The following is a 17750-nucleotide window of genomic DNA, read 5'->3' as shown; positions in this document are numbered from 1 at the left end:
ATGCGACAAAGAAGACCTAAGACAGTTGAGCAACTAGAAGCCTGTATTAGACAAGAATGGGACAACATTCCTATTCCTAAACTTGAGCAACTTGTCTCCTCAGTCCCCAGACGTTTGCAGACTGTTATAAAAAGAAGAGGGGATGCCACACAGTGATAAACATGGCCTTGTCCCAACTTTTTTGAGATGTGTTGATGCCATGAAATTTAAAATAAACTTATTTTTCCCTTAAAATGATACATTTTCTCAGTTTAAACATTTGATTTGTCATCTATGTTGTATTCTGAATAAAATATTGAAATTTGAAACTTCCACATCATTGCATTCTGTTTTTATTCACAATTTGTACAGTGTCCCAACTTTTTTGGAATCGGGTTTGTATATTGAATATTAACTGATACCAGTACATAAAAAATGTCTGATTTATGAAACCGATATATTGTGCTTCCCTAGTTTTCTTTGAGTACATGCATCAGTTATTTGTAGCAGAACATTGATTTAATGTTCTGACATAAATACACAATCTGCTTAAGTTTAGATGTCATGTTACAGATTGTTCGAATTGTAATGTGCAGAGTGCATTTTTACAATAATGTTTCCTCCAAATGTCTTGTTTTACAGTCGTCCCTGTGTGTGTCGTCTTATTATTTCTCAGGCTCATTAAGTTGCCGCTAGCCGGGTTTAAATTCAGTCGTCCAATTAGCGGCGTGCTGTGCGGTGCGGTGCGGTGCTGTGCTGTGGGTGTTGCGCACCTATTTCTCTTATGGAATTCTGAAGGATTATTCATCTTATTTCTACCAGGGGTCCTGAGTGTTCGGAGTCTCTCTCTGCAGAGGTAAAATGCTACAACCAGTCCTTCAGTAGCCACGTATGTTTGCCATCAGTCAGGCAGCAGAAATGCAGTGCATCAGAGCAAGTGTGGAGGACCACTCCTGTCAGATGCTCTGTTCTGCCACATCCAAATGACACACTACCAGCACAGTGTTAATCAATGCAAATTGATTTTTGAAATATTAAAATCTCCTATACCACACCACACAGATGCTGGCACAGGCACCTACTGTAAATGAGGTGCTGGAAGGTCTTGCGGGATGCTCGGGAAGGTTTTTTTTCTTCTTCTTTTTTCATTATGACAAGGCCTAGAGTCCCGGTGTCAAATCAGTCTGTTTCCTAAAAGTTCATTTTCAATGTAAACTCTTAGAAATGCATATTAGAGGAAATGCATATGTGTGTGTGGGCAGCATTGCCAACTGTGCTGTTTGTGATTCTCATACCCTGTTTGATACCCTCTCTCTTTCTCTGTCTCTATTAGATATTTGTGGTGACAGTGTGGCTTTGGGAGCTGTTCATGTTGCCTCTCTTCCTCCTCCTGCTCATTGGCTGGAACTACTTCCACATCACACCAGGCATGGCCAGCTACAGTCAGGACTTGGTGAGTGCTGTGTTGTCGCCCACTCAGCTGTACAGAAAATGCTCCCTAATAAGGCAGAGTCAATGCTGGTGACTCACAGGATTAAGAAACAAGCATCCGTTTTAAACCTCACAGATTCTATTGAAGAATGATTACAAATTAATAGACTTTCTGTCTATAGTAGACAGTGTTTTCACTTGTTTTTCACAGTCAGACATGAACAGTATATGATACAATACAGGAAAAACATTAATGCTGTGACATTATTACAATTTCAAACAATTATTTTAAAATGCAATTGCTGTGATGGCAAAGCTGCATTTTCAGCATCATTACTCCAGTCTTCAGTGTCACATGAACCTTCACAAATTATTCTAATATGCTGATTTTGTGTTTAAGAAACATCAACAGTTATGCTGCTTAATCATGTAAACTGTGATATATGTTTGACAATTCCTTGATAAAACATTTTTAATGTCTTTAATGTCACTTTTGATCAGTTTAATGCTCCCTTGCTGAATAAAAGTATTACTTAGAATTATAAAACTTGCTGACCCCAAACTTTTGAACAGTAGTGTAAGTATTATTTACATTTAGCCATTTAGCTGACACACTTATCCAAAGCGACTTACAAATACGGACAATAGAAGCAATCAAAACCAACAAAAGAGCAATGATATGCAAGTGCTGTGACAAGTCTAGGTTCGCCTAACACAATATACGTAGCAAGGTTTTTTTTTTTTTTATAAATGAAAAGAAAACAAGTAGATAGAGTACAAAAAGAATAGGGAACGGTAGTGTTAGAGGGTCTTTTAAAATAAATAAATAATAAAATTCAAAAGAATAGAGAATGCTAGTCATTTATAATAAATTAAAAGAAAATAAGTAGATATAATATAGGCAAAGAATAGAGAATGCTAGTGTTAGTTACTTTTTTCTTTTTAAATAAAAAAAGTAGATAAAATAGAATTAGAATAGTGCTAAAGATAGAGGGTCAAATGTATTATATTCATAGTAGTAAAACAAAAAATTACTGTATATTGTACCATTATGATATATTATTTCATGGCTAGTTGTCAAACAAACAAACAAGAAAAATTGTCATGAAATATTAATTGAAATTGAAATTATTTCATTATGTAACAAGAATGAGACTGGGGTGACTTAAAACAAGCACAGAATGTAGGAAACCTGATATACACTTTATATATTATACCATCATCTGAATGTTGCTAATGAAGTATTCCAGTGAGTCATTAGGTGCAATTTATATCACATAAGACTAAAAACAGTCTTTTTGGAGTCTTTTTACAGTATTTCTAAAGACATTAATTGGTCAGTCCTTCGTAATTAGATAATGTTGTCTATGAATTCGATATTCACAAAGGTTAAGATGGCTGAGATGCTCCTATCACCCTTGGTTGTGAGTTTTAATATAGCCGTCACACTTTAAGTGACCTTCATCTTCAGTGGGTTGTAAAAACTATATCCGAGTCCTTACTCAGAATGTAGCAGCTCTTTGTGCACCAGCAACCCATCTCAGTGCCATATCTCAGGCTCGGGGTGGGACTGCGCTCTTTGGGAACGTTAAAGCCAGCAACACCTCGCGCTCACCCCTCGGCCTAGCAGAGACAGAGCGCCACGGCTACATTCAATAGCCTCGAAGGGTCAGGGATGACTTGATAGAGGGCGATCTAGGCACCCGAACGGCTGAGATTAAATGCCTTCCTTTTGGTTTTAGGTGCATGTGTGAATGTGTGTACGTGTTTATGTTGTGAAGAAATGAGATTGCTTGGTTGTGACATCGCTCTTGTGAGGAAGGCCCCTTTCATTCACCTCCTCCTTTTGTGCGAGGTCACCCGAGAGGCAGTTGCTACGGCAACAGGGCCTCTCCCAATGGGGGTGTATATACAAGCGTAGGTTTCATTATGAGGTGTTTGTTAAGAAAATGTTCCATTGCCCACGTGTCTCTCAATCTCATCAGCTCTCTATCTTTATCTCCTTCTTTTGCAGGAGAACATGTCCGTGGACGAGGACGAGGATGAAAAGGTATTTCGCCGGTGCCACGTGTGGTTTTTGATTAACCGCTGACTTTTATAGAACCTGTCCTTGGGTTGCTGCATAGATGGGCTGTATGCTGTACCTTTAATACTTCATTTAACTCAGAACTGCAACTTAAATACGTTCAAAATGAGGACAGACGATTCAGCAAGCCCATTTTCCCTCCAGTACTTTCACACTAGTCCTCTGGGAATTCGTGCTCATACGACAAATGGATTTGGTTGCTTTGCTGTGGTCCTTTGAAACACAGAAATAAGCACAGAACGGCATCATTAATTGAAGTTTGCCTTCCGCTGGGGAATAGAGGCATTGTAAGGATTTTGAGGCAGGCATGGCTAAATAGGGAGGCTGGACTGCAGTTGAACTCCCCCTTTTTGCATTTTATTTTTTAATGCTTAAGATGAGTCATTAGACTAATTACAAATTCTCCCAAATCTGCTTAGATCCAATTATTCTTAAAATATTCAGTCATTATAAACAGTACAAACATCTTTATTAAAAAAAACCCCACACATTTAAGCTGGTATGTAGGGCCCTATGATTTCCACGATGTGGAAAATGGGGACGGAATCCAAAATCATAAAAATGGAATTTAATGTATAATGTGGAATGTCATGGAATTTTCCCAATTTTAGATGAATAAATCAAAAGTAGGTTTGTACACTTAAATCAAAACATGATGTGGACTAGTTTCTGTAAATATTAAGCTGCACACAAACTGTTTAAACATGAATCCTGCATGTTCTGCGTCTCTGTGTGAATGAATTTACTACACACATACTGAAGCGCTTGATGCTCGCGGTGTGCTTTTCAGCCTCTGCCGCCTCAATATATGAGTACATGAACATATAAACAATATCAAGAACTGCTTTTAGACTCACTTAATGAGCTTTTTACCATTTCTTTCAAGAAAACTATCATATCATCATATACAGACAGAAACTTAAAGGGTTAGTTCACCCCAAAATTTAAATTGTCATTAATTACTCACCCTCATGTCGTTCTGTGTCAGCTGCGCCACGCGGAACGAAAACAACGTATCCGCATGACGCAGCTGACACAGACCAGCATACGCTGTTTACGTTCAGTGCATACTCTCCAAAAATGGTGCCAGGGTGACGCGAATTATCGAATAAAGTCGTTATTTTTTTTTCTTTTGCACACAAAAAGTATTCTCGTAGCTTCGTAAAATTACGGTGGAACCCCTGATGTCACATGGATTATTTTACCGATGTCCTTGCTACATTTCTGGACCTTGATCGTGTAAGGACACTTGCTGTCTATGGGAGGGTCAGAGAGCTCACGGGATGCATCAAAAAGATCTTAATTTGTGTTCCGAAGATGAACGGAGGTCTTACAGGTTTGGAACGACATGAGGGTGAGTAATTAATGACAGAATTTTCATTTTTGGGTGAACTATCCCTTTAAAGGTCTTCACAGCAACCCGTCACAGCGAGCCACTAAAGGGACATGATTAGCTCCTTGCTAGCGGTAGCCTGTTACAGTACATAAGATTTCACTCTCAGTAAGGAGAGATGAGGATGATGGCGAATGACTTACAGATCCTGAGCACCACTGACAAGCATCTGATCTTGTGAAATGTGTGGTAAGTACTGTTGCTCCATAATGTAAACATAGTTTGTGTGATCGCGTCTCTTGAAAGTGAAACTATAACGCGATCGATGGATCGTTCAAAAGCAGTTTCAATGCCTTGCATATTAATAACGGCTCCCTGATGCCCGCGTTTTATATACAGTATAATTACCCGACGATATAACTGCGAGAGAAAGTATTTAAATATATATTTTCCTCCCTGTGCTTCCTTCTTGCTGATGAGCCGTACTGTGAAACAGCCAATCAGAGCAGAGCTCAACATTGAGCAGCACTGTGAAACAGCCAATCAGAGCAGAGCTCATTATTATTCATGACCCTGCCAAATAAGCCAATAACAGACCGTTTCATTCTAGGGAGAAATCCTAGGGTTGTAAATGGACATGTAAAATCGTTTCTGGAGATTTTTTGCCCTTACTTAAGCCACATACCTTCTATGTAGATATCAGAGAACAATTTAAAATACCGTATCAATGCATTCTATGGCACCTTTAAAAATAAAACTGAATTTGAGAAATAATAAAACATTTCATAGGGCTTTAAAAATATTTTTTGTTAAACTTTTAATAAATTGCTGTGATGTTTCACGATTTCAATTAATTAGACATGCTTTTTGGTTAAAAAAAAAACGGAGGGGGTGGGGGTAATTTAGGAAAAAGTAAAATGGATTTAATAGGGCCCTAGGTATGGTTTCATTGTTTGGCGCATGTGGCTGGTAAACGGTCACAATGGTCAAAATCTGAAAGCTGAGTGCTGAATAAATTCATAATGAGGCAGGGCAGACTCATAATCATTTTAGTCTGCGCTGTCTGATTCGGAGAAGAACGGGTTAACAGGAAGATAATGCGTTATTGCTTTCTGACTTGGATGTGCGCAGCTCTCAGCCTCTGAGCGCTGACCCTTGTGCTGTACGGCTAGGGCCTAGGATTCATATCCATAATGTGCTCAATATATTCTGCTATGATGACCGCAGGCTAGCTTCATCTGTTGAGAGGAACCCCTCTGTTAAAAACAGCTTCCTCTTCCAAATCCTATCCAAGCCAAACAGATAATTCACGGATGAAATGCATGATATGTGTGTGCAAGCACATTAGCTTACGCCCAGCAGCTAAACAATTGTAATATATCTTGGAGGGAGAAACAAGAAAAAAACAAGTCTAATAAGTATGTGGATTGTGAATGTGTGCGTTTAAATTAAACTAAACTAATATAATTTTTATGACATTAGCTTATTTATATAATTAACCTGAAATATTACACCTTGTGAGTCCATTCCCGTGCATTTATTTCACTATTTATTTTAATTAATTCATTAATTATAATTACGAGTATCAGAATTAACAGTATTTTTCTAGTGAGATATATTGTGTTTTTACACCCTTTCACGTCTTGTGTAAATGAAATATCCCCTTTCATTTATTTAATTACCCAGATGTCCATGTTTATTTTAAGTTGTCAGCTCTAATTTAGGGTGGCTTGTTTCAAAGTCCCATTTTGTTTTTTCACTTGGACTTCAGTATCACGCAGGCAGATCAAACAGTCTAGCTTTACACTTCCTATCAAAGTCATCGCAGCTAATGTTTTGGGGTTGGAGAATGATCGGTGTTAAATTTGATCACTTCAAAAACGCCGTTTTTTTCCTACTATTTGGTTAACGTGGGGATAAAGGCTGTCCCCTCTGAGAAGGTTACGATTACCGCCTGTTTTTCTGTGCGTTTTCCCCTGGAGGACGTGAATATGTAAACCTGCAGCCGAGCGGCGCAGATGCAATGGAATGAAGCTAAAGAAAGCCGATAGGAGAGGCCGCGATACTGCAGAAATAATACACAACAGATCTCCTCTATGAGCACGAATCTGTCCTGCGGGAGAGAGGGAAAATTACAAATCACGAACTTCCCTTCAGCTTTCGGTATCAATTGTGTTGACGCTGGTTTAATCGCATCAGAAAACAAGAGGATGGAAGAGAAAACAACCCGCTGGATGTGTCCCGTATGACCAGGAGGCCCTGTTCGCTTGGCCCTGGGCACAAGGTCACCTAAGAGTACCATGCTTTGGTTAGACAGGAAGAGAGCTGACCCCTTCTTTTCCGCCACACCCCAGGGTACCATCGGGTGGTCTCCTAACCCGCAAGCCCTCTCCCCCCTCACATCTAACATATCACCTTCAGCACATACCACAAGGACAGAGTGTTGATGTCATAATCATTGTGTATTCCAGAGTGCACAATCCTGTGACATATCCATTTGGGAGCGCTGGGTGTTTTGTGCTTGTTTGTACTCTGGTTGTCATCTTTAACAAACCCATTTGCAACACATTTTGTCAATAACGCAGGTGTTTTATTTAGGTGCGTTCCTCTGGTTATTCCATTGTGGAATAAGTGAGTCGCGAATATTTGCACCAGCTTTGAATGAATATTCAAATTTGACGCCATTTACCCAATTAAAGGAATGTTAAATGAACCCTGCCTTTCGGTATTTTGATTGTACCGAGCATCCCTGTGACTGCATTTTCTGTTTGCCTTTGTGCAATCTGTTCCCTAGTAAGCCAACATAAAAGTTATTTGACAATTTCATCTGAATTGAGAAAATGATCTGACACTGGTTTTCTAATCAGTAGACGTGTAGCTCAGATAGTTTATTTCTGCTAAAAAGTTTGATTCCTCCTCAGAGACGGAAAAAAGGATGTTTGACTTCAAGGGGGTTCAGAGAGATGAATCGCAGTAGTCCAGAGAACCTGTATGTTGCGCTTCTATGAATGCTTGCACTGTTATCTTTTGGTCTCCTTTAATATGAATATTTGATGTTTGTCATTTTAAAAACTTACAGCTATACCAAAGCAGTCTGTGACAAATGTTGCCAAACGTAGTGACCCAAAAAGATTTTGGACACTTAAATCACACTTTAAAATATCCTTAGATAACAAAATATCACAGCAAACAAACAAAAAGGCCTTTGGAACCGATGTCACTTTTCTAAGCCTTTTTTTTTCCCAAGTTAGTTTGAAGGGGATGTAGTAAGTCAGTGCTGTTTAGGTGTCCTTGCAGAGTAACCACAGGTGGAGCTCATCACACTAACTTTTTAGTATTTTTGAACAGCAGATATTTTATAATCTTACGGTTTACAACACATTATATATTAAATAGCTTGCATTGGGGAAAGACTGAAAAAGTTCAAATTTCATACTTTTTTACTGTAGGGGTGTAATAGTACACAGTACGGACATCACGGTTCGGTTCATGCAGTAAAACAACCAATATAGTCAGTCACTTGCGATCAATCCAAAAGTGGGCGCACATGGTAATGTAACGATAACTGTCAAAACAGGAAAGAGCAGAAGAAGAGACAATCTACACGTCAACCCAAAACAGAAGAACCGCCTGCTTGTTTTGGGAAGGTTTCAGGTTCTGGAGGTGCACCGGTCAACCGGCTATTAATTGGAAGCGGTTATTTTGGTCAATCTCTATTCCAGAATTGCACACAAACTGCATTGCAATCAATTCCCCACATGAAATTTGTGTGGAATTTTTATAAAGCGTGTAAAAAGGAGAAAATACTGTACCAGGCAAATCAAGCTCACTGTTCGTGATGCTCAAAATATAGGAAAACAAATATGTACAGGTTTAGATGAACGTACCTTTGAGACGAACTGACCGTCTTCATTTTTCCATGGCATTTTCTTTTCCTCTTACCTCCATATAATGCATATTTAGGTAATGTTTATAAGCACAGCTGCTTTGTTTACAGTGATAACCAAAGGTGCTATATCTCTGCTGTCTCATAAGCGCCACCTGCTGTCAGAGAATAAATGAGCATTTTCACTCAGTCCGTCTGCTGTTTTTGTTTTGTGCAGGTGTCTTTAGCATAATTTCACAAATAATTTTGCTTTAAATTTGCTTGTCTGTTAAATAAACATTTCCTGTTGTACCAAACTCGTATCGAACCATGACCCCAAAACGTTACACCCCTGAATTGTGCGCATAGGTTTATCTAGTAAATATCTGTTCTGTTAGACAGCAAAGTTTATGATCTCACTTATGAGCTGTAGAAAGGACCAGAAAAAAAAAACTTTTTCTTATATTCATTAATAGTTAATTATTATTTTCTATTTACCTAGCAAACTTACTTATGTTTTCCTTGAAAAGTTAATTAAAACTTATTTAAAATAAATGCCACTTGGTTTGATATTTTGTTATATAATATATGACTTACAGTGCTCCCAAAACATATTTGAACACTTCAGTTCATTTTTCTTGCGGTTGGTCGAAAGTCACGCTGTTCATTAAGCAAAGAAACACTAAAGACATTTGAGCTGATATCAAACACAGTTGATACACTGAAAGAATAAATCATCTTCTGCTCTTTATCCTCCTTTGACACTTTCCTCAGAAAGCAGGGATTTGAAATGACTCGTAACAGGAGGCATGTTGATTTTCTCTTGATTGATATGCTAGTCTCTATGTTAGGACATGCTGTGTGCTGAGTGGAGGCATGACTGGCTTCCTATGGTTTCCTGTGTCTGGGGCCGTATGGAGAGTGACAGTGGGGAGTCTGGACTGAGCTTTCCCAAGGGCCGGCTCACCGGGGCCGCTGTCTGGGGGACGGTCGCTTAGACAAACAAATACAGCGCTCGATCACACGTTTGTCTTTCTCACCACCCCCCATTCTCTCATTTATTCTCTCGCTCCGTCATTACTCCTGTCATTATTTTCTCCTTTTGATGTGAGGGCTTCTTGTTTCTCTTTCTCTTTCTTCTCTTCCCCCTTTGGAGAACTATACTCATGGGCTCTTATGCCGGAGGAATCTTTGATGTGATCATGTTGCTTTGGTCGTTAGATTACCCTAGCAATCTTCTTTAAGTAAAATGGAATAGAATTTCTCTCTTTTTTTTTTTTCTCATCGAAAGTCCATTTAGCCCATGTCTCTGAATTACACAGCAACCCAATACTGTGTGATGCATCAAATACAAGAAGACAATGGGATTTCCCATCTCTCTTAGAAGTAAAAACATTGCTTTGTATAACAGGATTACACTCAGACATTGCAATCTTTCTCCCAAGAGCTCGGATACAGAAAACGATAAATCCAATGATTTCAACCCTGCACTCAATCTTGCCATAAGGTGGGCAACTCTTAGCTTTCGTACGCCAAGAACTGGTACTCGAAAAAGCTCGCATCCCAGGAAACGTGCCAAGACTTGCCCGGCAGAGACTCGCGGATTAGACGACCTCGCAAGTTGGCGTCTTATGCCGTCTGTGTTCTCCAACTCCTGAGTCCCTCTCTCACTGTATGCGTTCTGATTGCCATTTTTACATCTTTTTCCTCCTCCGCTTAATCTTTGATTGTGATGCACCTTTATTGTTTGCGCCTGACGAATGCTGAAATACTCCCAGATCCGTGACAGCTCTGGAGGAAAGGCTGACACATTTTCACATCTGAGGAGATGTTACAGAAGCTCATTACAGGCCATTGACTAGATGAAATACTGGTGATGGCACTCTGGAAATAAACTGCTCTTCCTTTGTCGGCGTCTAGCAGCTGACTTCCCTCATCAGTCTCTGTCTTTTTTTTTCTTTCTCTTCAGGAATCAGAGAAAAAAGGACTGATGGAAAAAATCCACATGGTTCAAGAAATTGTGCTTACAGTTCAGAACACTTTAGATGAAGTGGCTTGCATTGGGGAAAGAGTGAAAAAGTAAGAACAGAGCATTTTATACCTCTTATGAAGCTCACGTATGCAGTTATGCTCATAAGCTTACATACTGTGTTAAGTTTTTTGTTGAATAGATTCATTCATTGTTTTTGTTCATGAACCCTGTATTAAAAATACTGTTATATTGGCACGTTCAAGTTGAAAAAAAATTGGATTAATTTATAAAGACCAAAGATTTCTTTGTTGGTAAATACCTTCCTAACATATGATTTATCTAAATCCTCAAATCCATTTTTGTTTTTTTACTTAGTTGACCTATTCCTATTTTGATTATTTATGCCTTTTCATATAATAATGCACTTTTTTTGTCTACTTTATTCATTCAATATTACGCCTTCAATCTCCAAAATGTTATGGCTTCTCAAAACCGTATGGCTTTATTATAATAACGTAATCCTAGATGTTTATTTTATTTTGCACTAAAGCTCTGATGTAGGAAGGTGCATGTTAACCTGAACTGTTAATGTATTAATATAGTATTTATGTACTTGTACAGTATGTACATTTAATTGGTGTGTAAATTAACTCTGCTTGTGTCTCCATCGACAGCACATTCAACTGGTCAGTACCGTTGTTGTCGTTCCTGGCCTGCCTGGTTCTGTTTCTGGCGACTGCCGCCTTGTACTACATCCCACTGCGGTACATAGTTTTAGTGTGGGGTAAGTAAGTGAGACACCATGTGTAGCCCTTTCACCCAATGATGCGTGATACTCCAGTACTGTTGTTAAGCTGTCTCCACTTTCTTTTAAATGGAAGTCATGCAGAGGTGTATTAGAAAGAGTCACACTTTACTGTCTTTAAGCTTTGAGCTAGACTCTTTTATTGATGCCTGACGAAAGCTATTTAAAAAGTGATCCATTTCCATAACTCTACCTGTGACAGCTGATCAGAATCATGAACATGATCCACTGTTGGCTGGGAAGGCCAGCTGCACCTCTCCTGACTGAGGCTTTGTAAACTTTTGAAAGTTTGACGATCTCTCCACAGTAAAGGAGAAAGAGTGAGCGAGCGAAGGGATTATTCTGCTGTTAATGCCCCTAATTTCACCTATGATGATTGGTTTTAAAGTGTGCAGGAAAAAAAGAAATGTACACATTCTTATATAAAATTTTTTTTTTTGCCTTAAATGTGAAATACTACATATTTGGGGTTAGATAATGTTTATAAAATACGTCTGTTTGCTTACTAAGGCTGTATTTATGATTAAAAATACAGTAAAAATATTATTGCAATTTAAAATGCATTTCAAATATATTAAAATAGAATGATCCTTCAGAAATCATTCTAATTTGCTGATTAGCTGCTCAAGAAACTATTCCTATTATTACCAATGTAATAAAACAGTTGTGCTGCTTAATATTTTTGTGGAAACAGTAGGGCTGGGTACCGAGTTCGATACTTTTTAGGCACCGACCGAATTGCCTCGATACCACCGAGTATCGAAAAACGTCTTGTCGTTCGGTACCAAGTTTCGATACCTAAGGGGTTAATCTCATCACCGTCAGTGAGCCAATAAGCCTGCAGCACTAGGTGTGTTTGACTAGAAACGGCGACATGCTGATTGATCAGTGTTTGACATCCACAAAAGCGTTTCGAAAGCGCACGGAACAGTCCGCTCTTTAAATAACGCGGTTTGTTTATACAGACTGAAGCGCGCGTGACGCTCGCGGTCATTTCAGCGTCTGCCGCCTCTCTAAATGAGGACATAAACGCATGAACAACATCTCCAGACCTGCTCTGAGAGTCACTTCTTGAGCATTTTACCGTTTGATTCGAGTAAAACTAGTGTCATATCATATACACACAGAACTGTAAAGGTATTACAGACAACCCGTCAAAATAAAAGTTCGGTTTATTAATATTGTTCAGCAGACAGCACTGCTAATACTAGGCTACTATTAAAATTATTAAAACTTTTTTTTTTTTTTTTGTAATGATCACGCAACAGTTATTCCATGTTTTAATTTTAATAGTAACCCCCCTTTGTTTGCCAAAATAAATAAACTTTGATTTTCAATAATTTAAAGAGAAATTAAATTAATGTTTTATGTCTTCATTTGAAAACCAGATACAGAACACAGAATTTCTGAGGAAAAATAAAACATTTCATAAGGCTATTTTAAGAATAAATTTAAATAAACTAAGTTGTTTTTATGCATTCAAATAATTAGACATACTACACCAGAATTTAATAACAATAAAACATATGGTGAAAGAAAATAAAACACCCACTTTTGAAAGTGGATGAAGATTTAAAATTTCTTGAAGTCTTTAACAACCTAGAAATTATGATTCTGTCTGAGTTTTGTGTTTTAAAATGAACACACCCTAATGTAAACGTAGCCTAACAGATGTGTAAACTGAAAACTATTTGAACTCTATTAAAATTATTTATTTATTTATTGTGTTGGATATATTTTGTTCCTTTGTGCAGTGGCTCAGGAGATGAGGCTTTGAGTCTGTATAAATATCAACATTAAAAAAGAGTTTTTTGAGATAATGTAATCTTATTAAAACTGATTTCATAAAACTGGTATCGAAAAAAGTATCGTTCAGGAACCGGTATCGAACTCAAGGTATCGGTGTCGATATCGAAAATTTTTGAACGATACCCAGCCCTAGGAAACAGTGATAATGTTTTTTTTTCAGGATTGTCTGGTGAATAGAAAGTTAAAGATAAATGTATTTATTCTTTGTAACATTATACATAAATTGTCACTTTTGATCAATTTATGGTGTACCTGATGAGCATTAATGTATTATTTTTTTTTTTTTTTAAGAATATTCAAATGGGAAAATTATGAAAATTTGTTGGTCAGATAATGTGGGATGTTTTCAATGTTATATGGCATCATACTGTAGAGAGAACCGTGATGACCGTATAGCAGACCACATGTATTTATTTATATGCGCGTATAATCACACAGCAGTATGATATACAGCAGATAAAGTGGCAAATGTTTGTTGGGTCAAGGTTTGTTTTGTCCGTAAGATATGTGCAGGTGCGGCAGATGACTTTATTTATTAATGCACGCTTGTTTTCACAGGTGTTAACAAATTTACCAAGAAGCTTTTCAACCCATATACCATTGACAATAATGAAATACTGGATTTTCTCAAGAGGGTGCCTTCTGATGTTCAAAAGGTAAGGGTCCAGTTTTACATTTAGAGAGAGAGGGAGGGAGGGACAAAGACAAGGAAGGAATTCCCTGAAGATGTCTGCATTATTTGCACTAACAGAATTCCCAAGTGTTACCCAGGATATTTCCTCTGGCTGTGTTTGATTATTAATGGACCCACGCCTTTAAAGGCGGCCCCCGGCCCAATTATTTCCCAGCATGTCTTGATGGAGTCACCCGGCTGCCTGGATGGGGTCCGCTCTGATCTATCCTCGGCCGTAACGCTTCAGCCTTGTCCCTGATTATCAGTTTTGTCGGCCTGTGATAAAAGAAGGGTGCTGTAGAGGGTTCAGGGATTGGCTAAGGGGTCGGTGTCTGCACACTGGCAGTGTGGCGGCCCCCGTCACATCAGGTTGAAGGACTCGATTAATGAAGTGTTGAGCCAACGCCGTCCTGCTGGGCGCCATATGTGATGAAACATTATCCACGGCTGATATGTCATTCGGGGTTACATCATATGCCCGCAGACATGCAGCCAAACTCTGAGAGTCTTGCTCTGTCTTTCAAACCCTGAGTGAGATTCTGAAGTCGGAATCCAAAGCGGGACCTGCTGTCACAAAGCGTTTTGCGTAGGATACTTCTCTCCATCATCAGGGCTATTTAACTGTTGTCAGTGCTTCCTGTCCTGCTCAGATACTGGAGAGCTTGAATGATTGGCTCAGACGAACCTCCCGGGACGAACCTCTGCAACTTTACGTTAACATATGTCTGTGTGGTTGGATGAAGCCAGCATGACACACTGGTTTTGGCATGTGGAAGCAGCAAGTTGGCAAAACAAGATGGAAACCATTGCTGAGTTTTTAAGCCTTTTGAAGTATGTTTTCATGGTTGGATGAACTGCCTGCTGTTCATTTAAATGGAACGCACCAAAAAATGGGAAGACAGAACGATCTTTAGAAAAAGCAAAAAAAGTGCATGCCACTTTTTAAAGAACAAAATGCCAATAAAACGGCACAGTGGTCATTTAGCATACCAATAAAGACCAAAAAGGTATGCAAATCCTTGCTGTCCCCGTTAAGTTTAACGTGTCCGAACCTTTATGCTAAAAAGGGATTGACCAAATAAACAGCACGTTACAAAAGCTCAAATTGACTCCTGTCTCACGGTTCCGAAAATGACTTGGCAATTAGTGCCTGTGCTGTTCTTCAAACACAAACCCTCAAAACTGGACTTCATACAGCGGCCCTCTGTCCTAAAATAAGCAGCATCTGTCAGTTCTGAGGACAGTTTCATGTTCTGAGGCTGCCGCGTCTCTTTGTTCCCTTGTGCTCCATCTCCCATTCTCATAATCAGGGCCTGGTAATTAGTGTGCAGTCCCTACCTTACAGATACACCTCCAGGTTATTGTTTAGAGGAGAAACAAACAAGAAAAGCATTTGGACGCATTCTCCACGCTTTCGAGTCCCATCAGCCTCATGCCGTATTTAATTATTTGTCGATGATGTATGTTGTTTGAACTGCACGGTGGCCTTGGACAAGATAAGATGCCTTTAATGCCATTTTTAGACAATGGTGATGAAATCGTAGGGAATGCTTTTGGAGTTTATTACAATCCAGGAGCACTTGGGCTCAATAATGTGTCCAAAATATTCTTTATGATATATGTATTGAGGAGTGGTTGACCAGTATTGATTTTCTGATATCTTGGAGAGCTGATGACCAATATAAAGCCGATATATGATATCACACTGATAATTTCAGGATTTAAAAAAAGATAGTAAATAACACATGCTGCAAATAAATTTACATACTATTTACTCAATTAGAAATAATTTGAAAATTAATCAATATAAAAAATTCTGAATTTGATGAAGTTTGCAAGATTCATGGAAATGAATATTTATTAGGTAGCTAAAGATTGGTTTAAATGATATAAATGCATATTTGCTGAATGCTGACATCATATGAGGACATTTTACAGTGTCTGCGATTAAAATGCTATAATACTTTTTCATATACCGTGTCCTTTAACAGTGTATTAAATAGCTCAATCAACCACTAGTATTGAATGACCAGCAAGTTTGTAATTGCTGGTCATTGTAATTTGATGCCTCATCCAATTAATTAGTGTTGGGCTAAAAAGTGTCATTTTCACATGCTGAATCATTACATTATAACTTTATTGTTTTTGAAGAAAGAGAAGGACTGGCTTTTAAGTCATATAGCAACTTCTTAAGCGTTCAAAAGATGTATTTTTGAATGCCAGAGCTGATTGTTTAATTGCAGTCTAGTAGTTGTACGTGGATAAGTTGTGAGCTGCAGGAAAAATCTTTATTCAGTTGCTTAGTGAAACTCTTTCATCATGACGACCTTCACCTCTGACCCGAGTTCAAGTAAAGTAAACAGCATGTTCATCTGAAACGGGGGAAGTGTGTGATCATCTGTAACAGCAATGCCCCAGCCAGAGCTGTACAGGCACTTACTCCTGCCTACAAGCTGCTATAATTAGTCTCCAACAAACTTTTCTCAGGAAGGACACAACTCGCAACTCCTCGGTTTGTGAGGACCTAAGACAGCGGGTCTGCTCAACCGGTATAGTTCCCTTATAGGTGGGGGTGATGTAGTCACCGCTGTGTCGGTACAGAACCCTTGACTTTTCAAATCTTTCCTCCTTGTGATTAATCCCCTCTGCTCCTGTGTTTAAAAAATGATTCATTACAGCCGCGCCCGCCTGGCTTTCCCCCTGCACCGGCTCTCCTCTGGGGAGCCATTACCGTGAGCGGGCCTCAGCTCCGATTACCTGCGTCTGACCAAAGAGCTGTTTGTTTTTACAGGTGCAGTACAGTGAGCTGAGAGCTGAGCTCGGCAACCAGGGCCCAGCGAAGAAGAAACGCTTGCGCTGAAACCTGATGGACATGTCGGATGAAAGGGATGGACGGCGTTTCAAGACACGGTCTGTTTAAGTCATAATGCCCCGTGCGAGTGGAGAAGGAGCCCCCTTATGCCAAACCATCCCTATTTCCACTGAGGTGTATTCATCGGTTGTGTGATACTGTGTGTGTGTGTGTGTGTGTGTGTGAGAGAGAGCGAGAGAGAGAGAGGGGGGCCCCTCCTGACGGGGCCTTTGACCCTCGCGAACTCACATGGTCACAGTGTCTGAGCAAATGAAGGTAAAGACGGGCTTCACCAGCCTCTGGTCATGCTGAAATGCAATGAAATACAATGCAGCCTTTTCATATATTAATGTCTTTTTAGAGACCGCATTCTGGTTCATTTAACAAATGAAGCATACGTGCTTCCTGTTGCTTGTGTTTACAGCAGGGAATATTTAAATGAGGGCATAATATATTTATGATATACTTGTTTAAACAGTTTTAAGTGCCATTTAACATTTTTATTCCCGCAAATGTGGCCTACTGTTCAAAATCGCTATTTTAGAATGTATGCTGTTTGTTTATTCTATGAATCTTCCATGTTTTGTACATTTATGCAGAAGATAAAGATGACTTAAGTTTGACATCTTAAATGTGTTTTTCTTCTCTCGCATCCTTAATTCTGCGTTATTTGTGAAAGATACACACAGTATTATTACCCAGCCCACACTTCAGAAGAGGATGCTGGTCACTGTTGGAGGAAAACATCAAAGTATCTGTGTGTCCAGAGCAGTCAGCTAATGCACCGCTTTTGTAGTTCGCTGACAATAACAAGGTCCAGATGAGAGAGCTCATCTCTCATAAAGAGGGAGTGAGATTGAGAGAGAGAGGAAGAGAGAGAGCGAGTGAGTATATACACTCCATACCCCGCACTTAGCGTCTCCCATTTTCATTAAAATCACCTCCA

The 17750-nt window shown here is 39.0% G+C and overlaps 1 protein-coding gene across 2 annotated transcripts in view; it reads left to right on the top strand.

Moving 5' to 3' along the window:
• The window catches only part of LOC306842792 (multiple C2 and transmembrane domain-containing protein 2-like), a 62500-nt gene extending 45066 nt beyond the window's left edge, over window positions 1-17434 (top strand). The window contains exons 18-23 of one of the 2 annotated variants that reach the window (XM_079373860.1): window positions 1313-1432; window positions 3425-3460; window positions 10664-10773; window positions 11341-11450; window positions 13839-13936; window positions 16745-17434. In XM_079373860.1, coding sequence (XP_079229986.1) covers window positions 1313-1432; window positions 3425-3460; window positions 10664-10773; window positions 11341-11450; window positions 13839-13936; window positions 16745-16813 — 543 coding nt within the window. In that variant the 3' untranslated portion in view covers window positions 16814-17434. The remainder of the gene's footprint in view (window positions 1-1312; window positions 1433-3424; window positions 3461-10663; window positions 10774-11340; window positions 11451-13838; window positions 13937-16744) is intronic. The other variant, XM_079373859.1, reaches the window with a different exon arrangement.
• Window positions 17435-17750: the final 316 nt, after the last annotated feature.

Source organism: Barbus barbus (genome assembly GCF_936440315.1).
Source record: "Barbus barbus genome assembly, chromosome: 23".
NCBI classification, from domain to species: Eukaryota; Metazoa; Chordata; class Actinopteri; order Cypriniformes; family Cyprinidae; genus Barbus; species Barbus barbus.
This window is presented reverse-complemented; position numbering and strand designations above follow the sequence as displayed.